Below are 17,751 nucleotides of genomic sequence, written 5' to 3'. Positions count from 1 at the left end.
TAATTTATGATTGTTAGTTTTTCCAATTACTTTTGAGCCCCTACAATTGGCAGGCTATGTATAAAAATGGTTGTAATTCCTACACGGTTCATACAATCATTTTGACAAAACTCAATTAAAGACAAAACTTCAATTAAAGATGAAAGTCTACATTTAAAGCACAACTTGATTGTTTCCTTTCAAATCCATTGTGGTAGTGTACAGAGCTAAAATGATGCAAATTGTGTCACTATCCAAATACCTTATTTACATAGTCTTACATTTGTAAAAATGTCCCCAAAAAATATGTTCTTCGCTTTGTGTGTAGATTGATGAGCGAAAAAATGTGTTTAATCCATTTTAGAATAAGGCTGTAACATAACAATGCGGAAAAGGTCAAGGGGTCTGAATACTTTCTGAATGCACTGTACATGTAAATCTTAAGAGACATAATGCATGCCACATGACATATTCACGTTAATACCAAGTTAAACTGAGCGTTTACACTGAGAAATTCGATGTAAAAGATCCCATGACATTTATCTCAGCCTTTCAGTGAAGAGGGTCAGTAGACTGTTAACAGAAAGAGTTCAGATTTTTTTTTACCATTCCTATCAGCACAGTCTCTGGGTTTGACTCACAGAACATTCTCTAGGTTTGGAACCCATCATCAAATGGCCTTTCTAGTTACACTTTGTATTCTACCGTTAGAAAACAAATATAGGCCTATGCTTTCAGTTCTTCATTTTTCGTGTGACTTTAGGTTTCTTGTAAGTTACAGCCATTTTCAGTAACATGATGAACTAATAATTTTAGAAAGTGCACTTTGTGAGGCTTTAAGGCATGTCTTTTCAGTTGAGGGAAAAAAAGTGAGATCTTATCTTAAACGATGGGGAAAAAAACGTTAACTTAAAACTGGCCGTTCATGTGAAACTGAAACTGAGGTAATAACAAAAATCCCCGGCAGTTACCTTTATGTTCTCATTCCAGGAAACTGCTTATAGAATGAATATATATATATCACAGCTAAGGTTTATCTATGAGACTAAAAGTGATACTCCTAACTGTAGCAACAGTATCAAACAGCTCCTTGAATGTCCCCAATGCTTTCACACCATTCTATTCTATCAGCTAGCTACTACTGCCCTCCCATGTTTAAATCAACTTACTGCCGCCACAACCAACATTTACAAAAGATGCCGTAAGACTTGTACACATTTTACTTGAACTCTTTTATTATGACGAAAGTATTTGCATTACAATATACTCTTGAAAAACAAGGACAACGGATACATCATGCACCTTGAAATTAGTGACCCTTTTTAATAATTTTTAAATCTTTATTTAAAGTGACAATGTCCCACAAACTTTTTATTGCAATGATTTCATTATAAGTTAAAAAAGCAGGGAAGTTGCATAACAGTTATGGAGTTTCCACACAGATTAGAATGAGAGAAAGCACTTTCCAGAGGACAGCATCATCACCCCACTCCTTTACTCTCATTTGGCACTCGCACATGATAACAGCATCTGATCATTGCTCTCTTAAGCCTGCTAAATTAAGCCATTCACAGAACTGTATTTGGATGAAAGCTGGACTGTGAAAGACGGGTACAATTTGTCTCTGCTTAACCTAAGACACAGATAATGACAAGACGATTCAACAACACGACAGGAAAGATTACTAATGCCTTGTTCCGTGTAACTGGTCCCTGAAACAGTCAGTCATTCAAATTCTCTAGGGGCAAAAGAGGGCAGAGGGAGGGAGGGTATGGGGACAAGCTCTGTAGCATAATCATTACATATTTTAAAAAAATAATACTTTTGCACAAGGATATGATGATTGTGTCATTTTCACCCCCCATCTTTTCTTGAATTCAGCCACACAGGAGAGCACAGCAAATATAGAACATTTTGGTTTTCTAATATTCAACTGCAATACCAAACTATGGTTTGAAATTCACGCAGGATTATTTAAGCAAACTCACATAAAATGTCAGTCTGAGGAAAAGGCAAAAAAATATATATTTGGTACCGTGATGTGAGCTATGAAATGTTATTATCCTGAACATGACATGAGTGAATGATACAAATAACAAACAAAAAAAGTACACCTGGAACAAAACTGGCTTCACTTTTTAAGATATGTGATGTACATGTGCTATTAATGTTCACAATGGAATCTTGAATTGAAACATAAAAAAAAAAGGCTGACAATTTACTGCATCACAGAAGGTAAGAGATTCCGTTTGGGATTTCATCAAAACCTAAACAATGCCACCTAAGTTCTCACAACATAAATTACATTTCTCTCATCAACAGGGATAGATTTGAGCACCCCCTGGTCACTGTTCATACATTGGTCCATAATGTGAAGGATACAGTTCAGCAATAGACTCTGAAAAGTTCAGTGTTGAGTTACTTCTGACATGCTGTGTTCTGGAGCTAGCAGTTTTCCTACTGACGACTTCTTCTGGGGGGGGGGGGGGGGTTTCTCTTCTGCCTCCAATATGCTGATCTAGTGAGCGGGCAAGGTATGGACTTAGACCAGCTCCACGTAATTGGCTGGGAACATTCCAAAATGACCGTCTGGGCCATAGCCCCGCCACCAGCCCTCGTCAATCATCTCGATGCCATTGAGGATGTCATCAGGATCGAAGGAAATCTCTGTCTCATCAGCTGTGGAATGAAAAGAGCAATACCTTAGATAATCATGTCCATTCGGATTTCTGTTACTGTATTATTGTAAGGTGTCTATTCCGTCGCCAATGTTTCCCTGATTTCGTGAACCCCACTTAAAAAAAACAGGAAGTATGTAGAAAGGATAATGGACCTATATATTATTTTATAAGACAATATTTGATTACTCACCAAAATAAAAACAAGAGAATCATAAATTCCCAAAATGTCATGCCATGTGGCTCCCATTGATTTAGTTTTGTTTGAATCACCCAGATAGCATAAAAACAAGGCATAAGACATTGCAAAGTGTAGAATTGCAGAAAATTTGTTTTGAAACTGTAGTTTCTCTCAGCCCCATGGCAAAATGTGTAGAATTTCAGGAAATTTGCTTTAAAACAGAAACATTGTCAATGGGGCCAAGAAGAGTGCCTCTAAAACCATGCCCCCCCCCCCCAAATTTGCCACGGTTGTTGAAAAAAATCCTAGGGTAATAACCACTGCTCACTGACTGCCAGTTTCCATCTAGCAGTTTCACCCACATTCTCCATATTGGAAATACATCACGGTTACACATTGTTCACACAGAGAACCAGTTCAGTGTCTACTGTAAATTGTCAGTAGGCCGTGACTAACAATGCTTACCAGCTTGGTAGTCGTATAGAGCCCTGGCACAGACGCCTCGGTCGGTCTTCTTTGCAGCCACCTCATTTGTGTTCTCTTCCACCTGAGCGAACAACAAGGGGTGCTATACCTCTGAGAATGCTCTTCACATTTAAGTCCAAGCGCACATTTTTACCAAAGTCCTCTGGACTTAAATGGTATTTCAATAATGGATTTTCTGATTTAAAAAAAAGTATACTATTGCTGTTTACAAATAATGAATCTCAATGCTCATGTGCTGACAAATATTTACCTCCTGGGGCTCCTCATAGAGGTTGTTTTGGGCTGGCTCTGTGGCATGGTTGTGCTCAGTGGGAGCTGCCGTTGCCTTTACTGAAACAGAAAAAGTACATTGTCTTTATCCGAAAAGGAATACCTCTCTACCAACAGGTGGCAGCAGCAACACCAGGGATCCAGAGTACAAAGTAATTATGAAATGTGTCCAGAGAAAGGGTCATGATGAAACACAGATGAGAGATGAATCGGACTGTTGTGTGTTCAGACTGAGGTGTGTGGGGAGCAGGGCCCACCTTCATCTTGCCACTGATCCTCAGGGGTTGCATCCTGCTCATCCAAGCACTCAGATTGGGATGTCTCACCCACACTGGGAGTGGATTCATCCACAATGGCCTCATCCACACTGGGTTCTTATTATGACACAATTATGACACACAAATGATATACGAGCACAGATACACACAGTGTACAAACATACTAAAGCATGCACTCAAATATTCAGACACGGAATAATTATAAAACCATCTGTCAAATCTCATGGAAAACAACAAGACACTGAATGAGATTGATGATGTACAGTGATCTAATGATGGACATGGCCTATGAGCCATGAGGGTGATGTTAAATTGAAATAACAAGAGATGAAAGGGAGTAGCATCAGGTCATTCATTTAGATTGATGGATTTAAAGCGAGTAGCATCAGGTAGGTATTTGACCAAAACGCAAACATAGCAATTGTATGTCACTCAGTCACCTACGTGTGAAGTATGTGTGTGTGTGTGTTGGGAAAGGGTCAGTTTGTGTCAGCAGTATGAGTGAACTCAGACCTGCAGCAGGGACAGGAGAGGCGGAGCCTGTGGGCAGAGGGGAGGCTTGGCGCAGGGGCAAGCGGGATGGCTCGGGCTCGCATGGTTGCTTAGAGAAAAAAGGGCTGTTCAAACGCCCTGAGAAACACACACCAGAGCAGACAGACAGGTTGGCCGGGAAGGTTACCCAGCAGAGCAGAGATAACACAAAGCAGATGTGGACTAGAGACAAGATGTGATACGAGACAATGAGTTAAAGTTGATGAAGGCGGAGTAATGCGACAAGATTCTCCTCCTGCATGTTTCAACTTGGCCCAGACAATCCCGTGATCTCGCTGCAAGACCACATCCCCACCTGACAGAGCTAGAAAGCCCAGCTAGGAAACACTCATCGAAAAAACAATTTTAAGAACTACACTATGTATATAAACAGCAAACAGTTGTATTGAATTGGTGGCATACCTGGCTGGGGGCTGGCAGGGGTGTGGGCAGCAGCAGGGGTGTCGGTGTCTGCAGTGCTGGGGGCCATGCCCTTCTCTCTCTGCTTGAACATCTCTCTGGGGTTCATAGAGCGCTGAGAGATCAGGGAGGCCGCCTCCTGAAACACACCATGTGGTCAGACAGACACACTGGGTATTGTATAGCCATAGCAACATTCCAGATGTGTTCTTTATTAAAAGGGAACAATACCATCTACTGTATGCATAAAGGTGTTCTGAATGATGTTCAAAGATGAGAAGTCATGACCACAGTAAATGGTAGTAGAGCAGAAAGAATGTATAAACAGGAAAATGAAGGTAAGTGAAGCTATGGGGAGTTCAGATTCAAGCAAGGAGCAGATTTGGTTGTGTCAATGGAAAGGGAAGCAGGAAACAGAGGGTTCTGAGTCACAGGGTATAGGGAACCTTTAAACAATTATTAAACCTACAGGGGGCCACAGTTAACTCACATTGGCTTTCTCTACAGATTCACCACGCTTCATCCCTTTCTTCTGAGCTGCCTGGAAGTCCTTCTCCTGCTCCTCCTGATGATGATGCACCACACATAATTCAACACTACCCACGAGGCTACACCTACCGGTTCTGTATAGTTTGTTCTTGATTTATACTTACGTCCTAAATGTGTGCCTTCACATTTAAAACACATAATTTAGGTGGGGTGCAGACCTGAGTTCAAATATCTCAATTACTTTTATATACATTTCAAAGAAAGTGTTCTGATATTTTTTGGGGGAAAAAAACTAATAGTTGAATATTTGAATGCATTTGGAAATACACTTGGAAAGTATTGACATGTATTTTAAAATATACTGACTCAAATACACTCCCATGCTTTTAACCCAGCTATTTAAATAGTATTTGAAGATGCATTTAAATAGTAGGCTCTTTATAGGAAATTTGAAAATAATTCCAATAGAAGTAATTGAGTAAGGCTACATTATTTGAAAATATGTAGGCCTATTTAAATAACAAATACACATGTATTTGAACCCAGTTCTGGCAGGGTGCATGTTGCATAAACGGATCTGCTGCCCCCTACATGAGGATGAAACACCAGTTAAACATAGCGGATTTGATTTGAATTCTCCTCAGTCAGCCGGCCTGTCCTGCTGTGAGTCAGCAGACAACTCACCCATTGTTGTTTTTCATTGTCTCTGCTCTCAGCTTCCTGCTGCTGCTGGTACTTCCTGTTAAACAAATGGGAAAAGCAGACTTAATGGAAACCTGGCTGTCTTAATAAGGTCAACTCGATAAGATAACCACCTCCAGCTAAGTTAACGAACCACCATTTTACTCACTTCTGCTGGTCAATCATAGAGGCCCTCTCCTTGTCTCTCTTCTCTCTGAGAGTTGCCTCCTTGGCCTCTCGATCCTTCCGATCTTTCTCCAGCTTGTGTCGCTCTTCATCTGCCTTGCTGCGCTCCTCCCGCTGCCGCTTCTCCTCATCTTTCTGAGACACACAGAACACGAGACCAGTTAAGGGTATTCACTGTCATAAAGGACCATTTCATCAGAACAAGCTGAGCAACACAAGCAAATCTAACCAGCATTTACATTTAAATGTACATTTTTGTAATTCAGCAGATGCTCTTATCCAGAGCGACTCACAAATAGTTAATTCATCTTAAGATAACTAGGTGAGACAACATCACAATCGTATCAAGTACATTTTCCCTCATGAGCAAAGTCCGTGCAAGTAGAAAAAGCACGTGAGAGTTATTTAAGATACTCTTCAGAGGTAGGTTTTCAAATGTTTTCAGAAGGGCAGGGACTCCGCTGTCCTTACTTTAGGGGGAAGCTTGTTCCACCATTGGGATGCCAGGACAGAGAAGAGTTTTGACTGGCTGAGTGGGAGCTGCCCTCCTGTAGGGGTGGGAGGGCCAAGAGGCCAGAGGTGGCGTGCTCGGTTTGGGATATAGAGTTTGAGCATAGCTTGAAGGTAAGGAGGGGCTTCACATTGCTGCTCTGTATGCAAGTACCAGGGTCTGGAAGATGACGCAAGCGTCGACTGGACACCAGTGGCGTGTGTGGAGGAACGTGGCGACATGGAGAACTTAGGAAGGTTGATGGCACAAGCAGGGAGCCCAGCCAACAGCGAGTTAGTTGCAGTATTCTACATGGGATATGACAAGTGCCTGGATTAGGACCTGCGCCATTCCTGTGTGAGGTAGGGTCATACTCTACGGCTGTTGTAGAGCATTAACCTGCTGGAGCCACGCCAAGGTTCTTTGCACTCTAGGAGGGGGACACCGTGGAGTCCATGTAGTGGCAGTAAGGTGTTGGGGCTGACTCACCTCTGCCTGCGCCCAGAAGTTGTCTTTATTGGTCCGTTTGATTTCAGACATGGCGTTGGTCTTCTGATACACAGAGCCCTGTCACAACAAAATACAACCGTTAGTTAAACACAACAAAAAACTAATTGGCACTCCTAGACACCAACCCCCCACCTAGATCCAGTACTGACACAGCATGTCGGTTAATTATGCAGAGTTAACAGGCTTTAAACAGCCTGTCCTGGCCTGGCCTCTCTGGCTCCAGCCCTGGCCAACAATCATGAGCTCAACTAAGCCCCTGGATTCTACTGCACATGAGTCACTGTAAACAACCAGCTCTGCACGTCACAACATCCAACATGTTGGAAACAAACCCACACTGAGAATCTCTCATCCGCAGCCTTGTGCAATGAATCTTACCAAAAATGTCCACAGACAGACAAGTTATTAACCGAAACAAATTAGCTATGAGTGTATATCTGACCACAAAGCAACTTGCCTAACAGTGCAACCTGCCTGTACAAAACATCTATACAGACACTTAACATCTGATGAAACAAACTCAATCCATAACTAAAATGTTCTGATTTTAATTTCCAAAAGGATAAGATGATGTATTTGGTACGTACCACAGGTCCTTGGGGACCAGCGTCTCGGAACTTGTTGGACTCTTTGTGGAAGCTGTAGTTGGCCCCTGAGGCCTTGGCCACCTTTTGCATAATAGCCTCAGGTTCCACATCCTCCTCTGCACGGGCGTTTATTGTGACATGGGCTCCCTGGAGTTACAGCAGACATTTTAGCTACAAACACGCGTCACACATTACAGACAGATATGGACAGCTCTTTCATGGCCTTAGGAGGGATATTTGATATCTGACAGCCACCACCCATAGGATTTGTTGACATGCAGTTAGCAAGGTGACTTTCATGATAACAGACCACTTCAAGAGCTGATTCAGAAACCACAACCAATAATTTACCATAAGTAGCATCCAACTTCTGCTGAACTCTTAAACATTCAAAAGCTATTACTAGCACTAACAGGGGTGTGTACTCAGTCATTCCTGCAATTGTTCTTAATTTCATGTCCTGTTGAGGTTAATATTGCAAGTATACACATAAATACACTATATATGCACAAATGTATGTTGAGGCCCCTTCAAATTAGTGGATTAGACTATTTCAGCCACACCCATTGCTGACAGGTGTATAAAATCGAGGACACAGCCATGAATACTGCCAATGTTTTGACAATGGAGTTGGATGCCACCTTTCCAACTAGTCAGTTCGTCAAATTTCTGTCCTGCTAGAGCTGACCCACTCAACTGTAAGTGCTGTTGTGAAGTGGAAACGTCTAGGAGCAACAATGGTTCATCCACGAGGTGGTAGGCCACACAATCTCACATAAAAGTGACAGCCAAGTGCTGAAGCTCGTAAAAATCATCTGTCCTCGGTGGAAACACTCACTACAGAGTTCCAAACTGACTCTGGGAGCAACGTCAGCAAAATGACTGTTCGTTGGGAGCTTCATTAAATGAGTTTCCAAGGCCGAGCAGCCGCACACAAGCCTAAGATCACCATGCGCAATGCCAAGCGTCGGCTAGAGTGGTGTAAAGCTCCCTGCCATTGGACTCTGGAGCAGTGGAAATACATTCTCTGGAGTGATGAATCATGCTTCACCATCTGGCAGTTCGACGGACAAATCTGGGTTTGGCAGATACCAGGAGAATGCTACCTGCCCCAAAGCATAGTGCCAACTGTAAAGTTTGATGGTCTGGGGCTGTTTTTCATGGTTTGGGCTAGGCCCCTTCGTTCCAGTGAACGGAAATCAATACAATGACATTCTAGATGATTATGTGCTTCCAACTTTGTGGCAACAGTTTGGGGAAGGCCCTTTCCTGTTTCAGCATGACAATCCGTGCACAAAGCGATGTCCATACAGAAATGATTTGTCGAGGTCAGTGTGGAAGAACTTGACTGGCCTGCAGAGCCCTGACCTCAACCCGATTGAACAACTTTGGGATGAATTGGAACACCAACTGCGAGCTAGGCCCAATCGTCCAACATCAGTAACCGGCCTCACTAATGCTCGTGGTTGAATGGAAGCAAGTTCCCTCAGCAATGTTCCAACATCTAGTGGAAATCCTTCCGAGAAGAGTGGAGGCTGATATAGCATGAAAGGGGAGACCAACTCCATCAATGTCCATGATTTGGGAATGAGCTGTTCAATGAGAAGGTGTCCACATACTACAGAATTAGACTACATGACCAAAAGTAGTTGATTTTGATCATTAACTAAACATAAGCAGTCTGTATGGAGAAAATACCTAGACCATGGGTACTCAACTATTAGCCTATGAGGTCCGGAGCCTCCTGGTTCGGTTCTACCTGATAATGAATTGCACACACCTGGTGTCCCAGGTCTAAATCAGTTTCTAATTTGAAGGGAATAATTTTAACAAATGCATTGGAACTGGCTTCGAGGTCCAGAGTTAGAGTGGTCTAAACCATGCCAAATTATATTACCTTGAGAAAATTAGCTATGGAGCTGACATGATTGGCACATAGTCCTTTCCTGGCGTCTTTCACACCTTCTCCAGTCTGAAACACAAATACTCATAGGATTCATTCAACTTGACAACATGATTTACAAAATACAGAGGAGTGCCATCTTTGGAAGAAAAGGGAGTGTAGTGCAGCACTCACCCAGTTGATCAGGACGTATTTGCACAGGCCAGAGTTTGGGTCCTCGACACGACAGAAAGCGTACATTATTTTACCGCTGCTAAGTTCCTCCACCAGTTCCTCCAGTCCACCATCTGAAAACACCAGTATCAGGAATATTGTAGAATTTATGTTCTATGCAAAGTCTGTCATGTACATGACTGTGTATAGCCTACATTATGTACACAATATATGGCAAATGACTCCCTTTTTCAACATGCTCTATTTTTGACAGTGTGTATTGTAAGTAGGGTTGCAGATTTTGGGGAATATTCAGAGGTAGAAACTTTCCATGGGAATTAATACCATTTAAATGTATGTTGCATTGGATATATTTACCATATGGCAACAGAAACAAACATTTGACCTTATCATAAGTAGACATAATTGCAAATGATTAAATCCTTCAATAGGGAAAAATTAATTGTTACAATTTTAACTTTTAATTAAATGAGTTGACTATTCACATGGGATGATTTCACTGAACAACAAAAGAAAGGGAATATTGAATGATCAGTCACATCTCCCAAAAACGTTTTCAACATACACTACCATTCAAAAGTTTGGGGTCACTTAGAAATTCAAGTCTTTTAAAGAAAAGCACATTTGTTGTCCATTAAAATAACACAATTAATCAGAAACAGTATAGACATTGTTAATGTATTGTATTGTAGCTGGAAACTGCTGATTTTTATTGGAATATCGACATAGGCCCATTATCAGCCACCATCACTCCTGTGTTCCAATGGCACATTGTGTTAGCTAATCCAAGTTGATCATTTTAAAAAGGCTAATTAATCATTAGAAAACCCTTTTGCAATTATGTTAGCAAAGCTGAAAACTGTTGTTCTGATTAAAGAAGCAATAAAACGGTCCTTCTTAAGACTAGTTGAGTATCTGGAGCGTCAGAATTTATGGGTTCGATTACAGGCTCAAAATGGCCAGAAACAAAGACCTTTCTTCTGAAACGCATCAGTCTATTCTTGTTCTGAGAAATGAAGGCTATTCCATGCAAGAAATGACCAACAAACTGAAGATCTTGTACAACGCTGTGTAGTACTCCCTTCACAGAACAGCACTAACTGGCTCCAAACAGAATGGAAAGAGTGGGAGGCCCCGGTGCACAACTGAGCAAGAGAACAAGTATATTAGTGTCTAGTTTGAGAAACAGACATCTCAAGTCCTCAACTGGCAGCTTCATGAAATGAAGTGACACCATAGGCATTGTTGATCTCTGCACACGACAGGATGCTCTTGTCAGCATACTTGGGGTCCAGCATGTATGCTGCGGCGTGTATGGGCTTCAGGCAGAAGTCTTCACGCTTTTTGATGCATTTCAGAACTGCAGTTTCCTCTGCTTGGAGCAACAGTGAAGTGGGCAGGGGAGTACGGATTTCTTCTCTTACATTTGCAAGCAGAGTCTGAACATCAGACAGTATGGCATTGTCTCCCTCAATCCGTGCAATGGCTACTGCTATAGGTTTCAGGAGTTTCAGGCTGCTTACCACTCTCTCCCAAAATACATCATCCAGGAGGATCCTCTTGATGGGCCTGTCCATATCGGCAGACTATGATATGACCATTTCTTGGAGAGACGCCTTCCCCTCCAGGACTGTCAAACGTGACACCACCACCCTAATGGGTGTTGCTGGGCAGCTTCAATGTGGTGCTCTTATTCTTCTCACTTTGCTTGGTGAGGCAGATTGCTACTATAACTTGATGACCCTTCACATACCTAACCATTTCCTTGGCTCTCTTGTAGAGTGTATCCATTGTTTTCAGTGCCATGATGTCCTAGAGGAGCAGATTCAATGGATGTGAGGGTAGGACTCCTCCACTTTAGACCAAGCAGCCTTCATGTTCGCAGCATTGTCTGTCACCAGTGGAAATACCTTCTGTGGTCCAAGGTTATTGATAACTGCCTTCAGCTCATCTGCAATGTAGAGACCGGTGTGTCTATTGTCCCTTGTGTCTGTGCGCTTGTAGAATACTGGTTAGGTGTGGAGATGTAGTTAATTATTCCTTGTCCACGAACATTTGACCACCCACCAGAGATGATTGCAATACAGTCTGCTTTCTCTATGATTTGCTTGACCTTCACTTGAACTCTGTTGAACTCTGCATCCAGAAAATGAGTAGATAACGCATGTCTGGTTGGAGGGGTTTATGCTGGGCAAAGAACATTCAGAAATCTCTTCCAATACACCATGCCTGTGAGCATCAGAGGTGAACCAGTTGCATACACGGCTCAAGCAAGACATTCATCAGCATTTCTGACTATGTTCCTCCATTGAGTGAAAAAAACCTTTGATTCTATGAGAACCGTGAGCTGTTGCTATCGATAAAGTGTCTGATTCATCCTTTTCACCTCGAATAGAAGTAGAGGGGCTTTTGTCAGAGGTCGCTTGTTGTGAGAACTGAGGGAATTTGATGCACTTGGCCAGATGATTCAGCATCTTTCTTGCATTCTTCACATACAAGTTGGCACAGTTTTTGCAAATGTACACAGCTTTTCCTTCTACATTAGCTGTAGTGAAATGTCTCCACACATCAGATGGTGCCGCAGCATTTTCCTGTAAAGATTATGAAAATAATGAGTGAAAAAAACCCTGAATACAATTCCATATGCAGATAAATAGTTAAGTAGTTAGATTAAACAACTCCTTTGCTAAATGTTTTAAAATGAAACGTATGGAAACAGGTGAATTAACACTCCTCAATTAGCAGGCTCAAGCAATCTAAAACCTACATGGTAGCAAAAACTAACCATCAGAAATTGTTAACAAGTTATAAATGATTTAAACACACTTTGCTGTAGGCTATTTATGACATGCAAAAAATCATGCATGTCATATAAAATATATTCACCCCACCCAGTATTGTAATCAAAACTTACCAGAAAGCATGGAGTCCTTGGCTCAGACAGTGTAGTAGTGTGGGCTCAATAGCATCAGCTGTACATGTGATGGAAGAATGCACTGTGCATGCAGAGGGTTGCAATTCCATTGAATTGGGGATAGTTTAACCAAAATATGCCACAAGACCTAGAATTGCCTTGTGTATCCCACAAAAAAAGGTTCACTGTTGTTATAAGCTAACTTTTTTTGATGAATTTTTGCAAAATTCCCAAAATTCCAGGCTGGAATTTTACTGCAAAGTTTCCAACCCTTTGCAACCATAGTTATAAGTATCTTGATTAATCCCCCTGCCCCCCAAAAAGGCAAACACACCAGCGTAAGCCTTTTTGTATACCACGTCAATTAATTATCAGATCTATGCATAAACAGAGTGCTCATTTTCTTTATATTCCTGTAGTCACATGTTGAAGTGTCCTGGGGCAAGGATTCTTTTTGGGATTTTCATGTACCTCAGTCAAGCACCTGATTTTCTTATTTTTCAATCTTGGCTAAAGCGCGATTGGGTACACTTTCTACTTAATGATAGCTACTTTGAGGACATTTTTTGCCAACTTACTATGACTGACATGTGGTCATCTCACCTTGCTACCTTAAAATGAATGCACTAACTCTAATCTAAGTCGCTCTGGATAAGAGCGTCTGCTAAATGACTAAAATGTAAATGTTTTCCCCTACTACATTACACATGCTTGGTTATCTTTCTTTTCACATCTATAAATAGTTATCTTCTGAAAGAAAACTGTCTGGGAGACTTACCCAAACAATAAAAATGTGTCACTACTGCAAAAGATTAACATTTACCTTTGCTTGCATCTTTTAAATTGCCTTACTGTGCTTTGAGAGCAATTCAGTGGCACACCTTAAGTGAGGGTGATGATCTCAGACAACATTGCAGACTCGATACCAGACAGAATACATTTACATGTTGGAGCCTTTCTTGGATTCTGTCTACCACACTCACCTCCCTTCTCTGCCAATCGTATATCATTAGTGTTCCCCTCGTAGGTGAACAAGGCCCTGCAGAGAAGAACGCCAGGTTACAGGATCACACAACCATTGCAAAATTGTAGATTGGTAGCCTAATAAGCAGTTTAAATAGACTGTCAGCATCAGTATTCACAACCAAACTTAGCAAGCTATTGCAGAATAGCATCCTGAAGCAACCTGGCTAAGTGATGTGCCTTACTCAAAACATGACACTTGATTGAACTGCATAACTTTGGATCGTAACCATTAAAGCTGCAATATGTAACTTTTTGGGTGACCCACCAAATTCACATTGAAAAGTGAGATAGATCTATCATCCTCATTGAAAGCAAGTCAAAGAAGCGGTAGATCTGTTCCATTTCATGATAGCCAAATTGGTAGTTACAGTCTTGTCCCATCGCGGCAACTCCCGTACGGAGGCGAAGGTCGAGAGCCATACATACTCTGAAACACAACCCTGCCAAGCCGCACTGCTTCTTGACACTGATCTCTTAACATGGAAGCCAGCCGCACCAATGTGTTAGAGGAAACACCATACAACTGGCAACCGAAATCAGCGCGCATGTGCCAGGCCCTCCACAGGAGTTGCTAGAGCGCAATGGGACAAGTACATCCCAGCCAGCCAAACCCTCCCCTAACCCGGGTGATGTGGGGCCAATTGTGCACCGCCTCATTGGTCTCGACACAGCCCGGGATCAAACCGGGCCTTTAAAGATGCCTCAAGCACCGCAATGCAGTGCCTTAGACCACTGCGCCACTCTGGAGTCTATGTGAGCCATTTCTATGCTTCCCGTTCTTAAGTTTCATTTTTGCATCTTTTACTTTTGGTTTTGTACATCAGCTTCAAAGAGCTGAAAATACTATATTTTCAGTTTAGATGGTACACTATACTTGCTTGTATTGTCACATATACTGAAATTAGGCAAACTATTAGAATTTGAACAAACAGGAAATGGCGGAGCAATTTCAGCTTAGTGCAACTTAGTGTGCAAAATGTAGAGCTTTTGTAGAGCTATGTATACCAAACAAAAATATGTAAAGTGTTGGTCCCATGTTTCATGAGCTGAAATATCCCAGAAATGTTCCATACTCACAAAATGCTTATTGCTTTAAAAGTTGTGCACAATTTTCTTTACATCCCTGTTAGTGAGCATTTCTCCTTTGCCAAGATAATCCATCTACCTAACAGGTGTAGCATATCGAGAAGCTGATTAAATAGCATGATCATTACAAGTGCACTTTGTGCTGGGGACAATAAAATATCACTTTAAAAAAAATTGCAGTTGTATCACAACACCACAGATGCCTAAAGCTGAGGGAGCGTGCAATTGGCATACTGACTGCAGGAATGTCCACCAGAGCTGTTGCCAGAGAATTGAATGTTCATTTCTCTCCCATAAGTCACCTCCAACGTCATTTTAGAGAATTTGGCATACATCCAACCGGCCGACATTCAGCTTCTTCACCTGTGGCATCATCTGAGACCAACCATTCGGACAGCTGATGAAACTGTGGGTTTGCACAACCAAATTATTTCTGCACAAACCGTCAAACCGTCTCAGGGAAGCTCATCTGTGTGCTTGTTGTCTTCACCAGGGTCTTGACCTGACTGAAGTGTCATAACCGACTTCAGTGGACAAATGCTCACCTTCGACAGCCACTGACAAGCTGGAGAAGTGTGCTCTTTACAGATGAATCTCGGTTTCAACTGTACCGGGCAGATGGCAGACAGCATGTATGGCGACATGTGGGAAGCGGTTTGCTGATGTCAATGTTGTGAACAGAGTGCCCAATGGTGGCGTTATAGTATGGGCAGGCATAAGCTATGGACAATGAACAGAATTGCATTTTAATTCGATGGAAACTTAAATGCATAGATACCATGAGATCCTGAAGCCCATTGTCGTGCCAGTCATCCTCTCATGTTTCAGCATGATAATGCACAGCCCTGTACACAATTCCTGGAAGCTGAAAATGTCCCCATTGTTTCATAGTCTGCATACTCACTAGACATGTCAACCATTGAGCATGTTTGGCATGCTCTGCATCGGTGTACAACAGCATGTTCAAGTTCCAGCCAATATCAGCAACTTCGCACAGCCATTGAAGAGGAGTGGAACAACATTCCACAATCAACAGCCTTATCAACTCTATGCAAAGGAGATGTGTCACGCTGCATGAGACAAATAGTGGTCACACCTGGTTCTGATCCATGCCCCTACATTTAAAAAAAAGAAGGTATCTGTGACTAACAGATGCATACCTATATTCCCAGGCATGTGCAATTCATAGCTTAGGGCCGAATGAGTTAATTTCAACTATTTTTGAACTGAGACTCAGTAAAATCTTTGAAATTGTTGCGTTTATTTTTGTTCGGTGTAATTATATGGTGATAAATGTCTAAAAACACTTATGAGAGCTTCCTCTTTTAGTTAGCCAAGTCTGGTCCCTATGCCATGGTTGAGCTAAATAACTTTTAATTCAGCAACAGGATGTGTGCAAAGACTAAAACCCTCTGGGTTTGATAAACCGTCTTGACAACTAAAGCAGGTTAATTAATGTAATCTTTAAACACCTACACCAACAGGTTTTATTTGAAGTGACACAGAAAATTAACTTCATGCTCCAGAAACGTATTTTCTCTAGTACAAATTCGGACTAACTAGCTACTGTAGCTAGCTAACATTAGCCAAATGAGTTAGCTGCATACAAGTTTAGGCATTGCAATATGAATGAATCCAAAACAAAAACAAAAAAAACGAAAACAGGTAACTCAAATAGGCTAACAGTCATGTTATATAGCACCATCATTAACTAGTTAGCTAACGTTAGATGGCTACTTAACAAGCTAAGGAAATTGCCATACTACAAGGTCATCAGATTTACCTCGACGAAACATGGCAATAATCATCATACTGCTTCGTTGTAACACAATTCATTTTCATTGCACAACTAGCGAGCTAGTTAACTGATATGATAGCTAAGTACGGGGGGGGGGGGAATAAATGTTAGCTAGGGAGCTAGCTACTTAAACATAGCGGATGCAACATGTTATGGCGAGGCAATTAAAGCTAGCTACCGTCCTTACCAGTTGGTGTTGGATTTCTCATCTACAACCTCTTTGTAAGCATTTGTCAGGGAAATTCCGTTTTTACTTAAGTTCACTGCCATCTTTCTTTCGCTCAAACACTTGTGCTAGCTGTGAAACGCCCGTCCTAGCTACTTTATGGAGGAAGTAGAATAGAATCGAATCACTTCTGAATGAGCGCTCAGCACACAGGAAACTCGTCTCATAACATGAACAGAACCAGAGATATCTCTGACAGAACATTCCACCTCATCCACTCTGACTAGGCGCCCTCTGATGGAACATTGACGTGAAACTGGTCATGTTTACAGTACTCTTTCTGTACCATTTATGCAAGTAATGTATATCCTGTTTTTCTTTTCCATACACTGACTAGGCTACATGCAACCCCAATTTTTGTCTTAAAGTAGACTTTGTTAACTTTTCTGCTTGTAAAATAAACTTTACATGTTGAGTTCTCTGGGGCAGCTACAGTTAGCAGGATGTAGAGTGGGGCAAAGCGTTCTAGATAAGCGTATTATTGTTTATGTTCCAAAAAAAGGTTTTACAGACCCAAAGTAGAAACATCCCTAATCTCTGATATTAGTAACAAAGTTGATCTAACCCTGATAACACAGCCTGTTAGACCAGACATGAAAAACTACACAGACAAGGGAATATATATATATATATATATATATATATATATATATATATATATATATATATATATATATATAGTTGAGATATGAAGTTTACATACACTTAGGTTGGAGTCATTAAAACTCGATTTTCAACCACTCCACAAAAGTCTTGTTAACAAACTATCGTTTTGGCAAGTCGGTTAGAACATCTACTTTGTGCATGACACAAGTCATTTTTCCAACAATTGTTTACAGACAGATCATTTCACTTATT

At 41.4% G+C, this 17,751-nt stretch overlaps 1 protein-coding gene across 4 annotated transcripts; it reads right to left on the bottom strand.

Annotated features, from left to right (window-relative positions):
• Nucleotides 1–1,192: 1,192 nt before the first annotated feature.
• LOC109895900 (drebrin-like protein B) lies at nucleotides 1,193–17,152 on the bottom strand. Of its 4 annotated transcripts, XM_020489983.2 has the most exons (15): nucleotides 16,855–17,152; nucleotides 13,741–13,796; nucleotides 9,844–9,956; nucleotides 9,664–9,738; nucleotides 7,767–7,913; nucleotides 7,159–7,236; nucleotides 6,163–6,314; nucleotides 5,997–6,051; nucleotides 5,314–5,388; nucleotides 4,827–4,962; nucleotides 4,386–4,502; nucleotides 3,852–3,968; nucleotides 3,575–3,654; nucleotides 3,304–3,385; nucleotides 1,193–2,658 (listed from the first exon to the last, which is right to left on the bottom strand). In XM_020489983.2, the coding sequence occupies exons 1-15, from the start codon at nucleotides 16,935–16,937 to the stop codon at nucleotides 2,522–2,524; spliced, it is 1,503 nt and encodes a 500-aa protein (XP_020345572.1). In that variant the 5' UTR covers nucleotides 16,938–17,152; the 3' UTR covers nucleotides 1,193–2,521. The 4 variants fall into 4 exon arrangements, with proteins under 4 accessions (XP_020345572.1, XP_031685931.1, XP_020345573.1 ...); XM_031830071.1 differs by lacking the exon at nucleotides 4,386–4,502 and having other exon boundaries at nucleotides 12,230–13,796; nucleotides 16,855–17,118; XM_020489984.2 differs by lacking the exon at nucleotides 4,386–4,502 and having other exon boundaries at nucleotides 16,855–17,116.
• Between the last annotated feature and the right edge of the window lie 599 nt (nucleotides 17,153–17,751).

Source organism: Oncorhynchus kisutch, linkage group LG8 (genome assembly GCF_002021735.2).
Source record: "Oncorhynchus kisutch isolate 150728-3 linkage group LG8, Okis_V2, whole genome shotgun sequence".
Classification (NCBI taxonomy): domain Eukaryota; kingdom Metazoa; phylum Chordata; class Actinopteri; order Salmoniformes; family Salmonidae; genus Oncorhynchus; species Oncorhynchus kisutch.
This window is presented reverse-complemented; position numbering and strand designations above follow the sequence as displayed.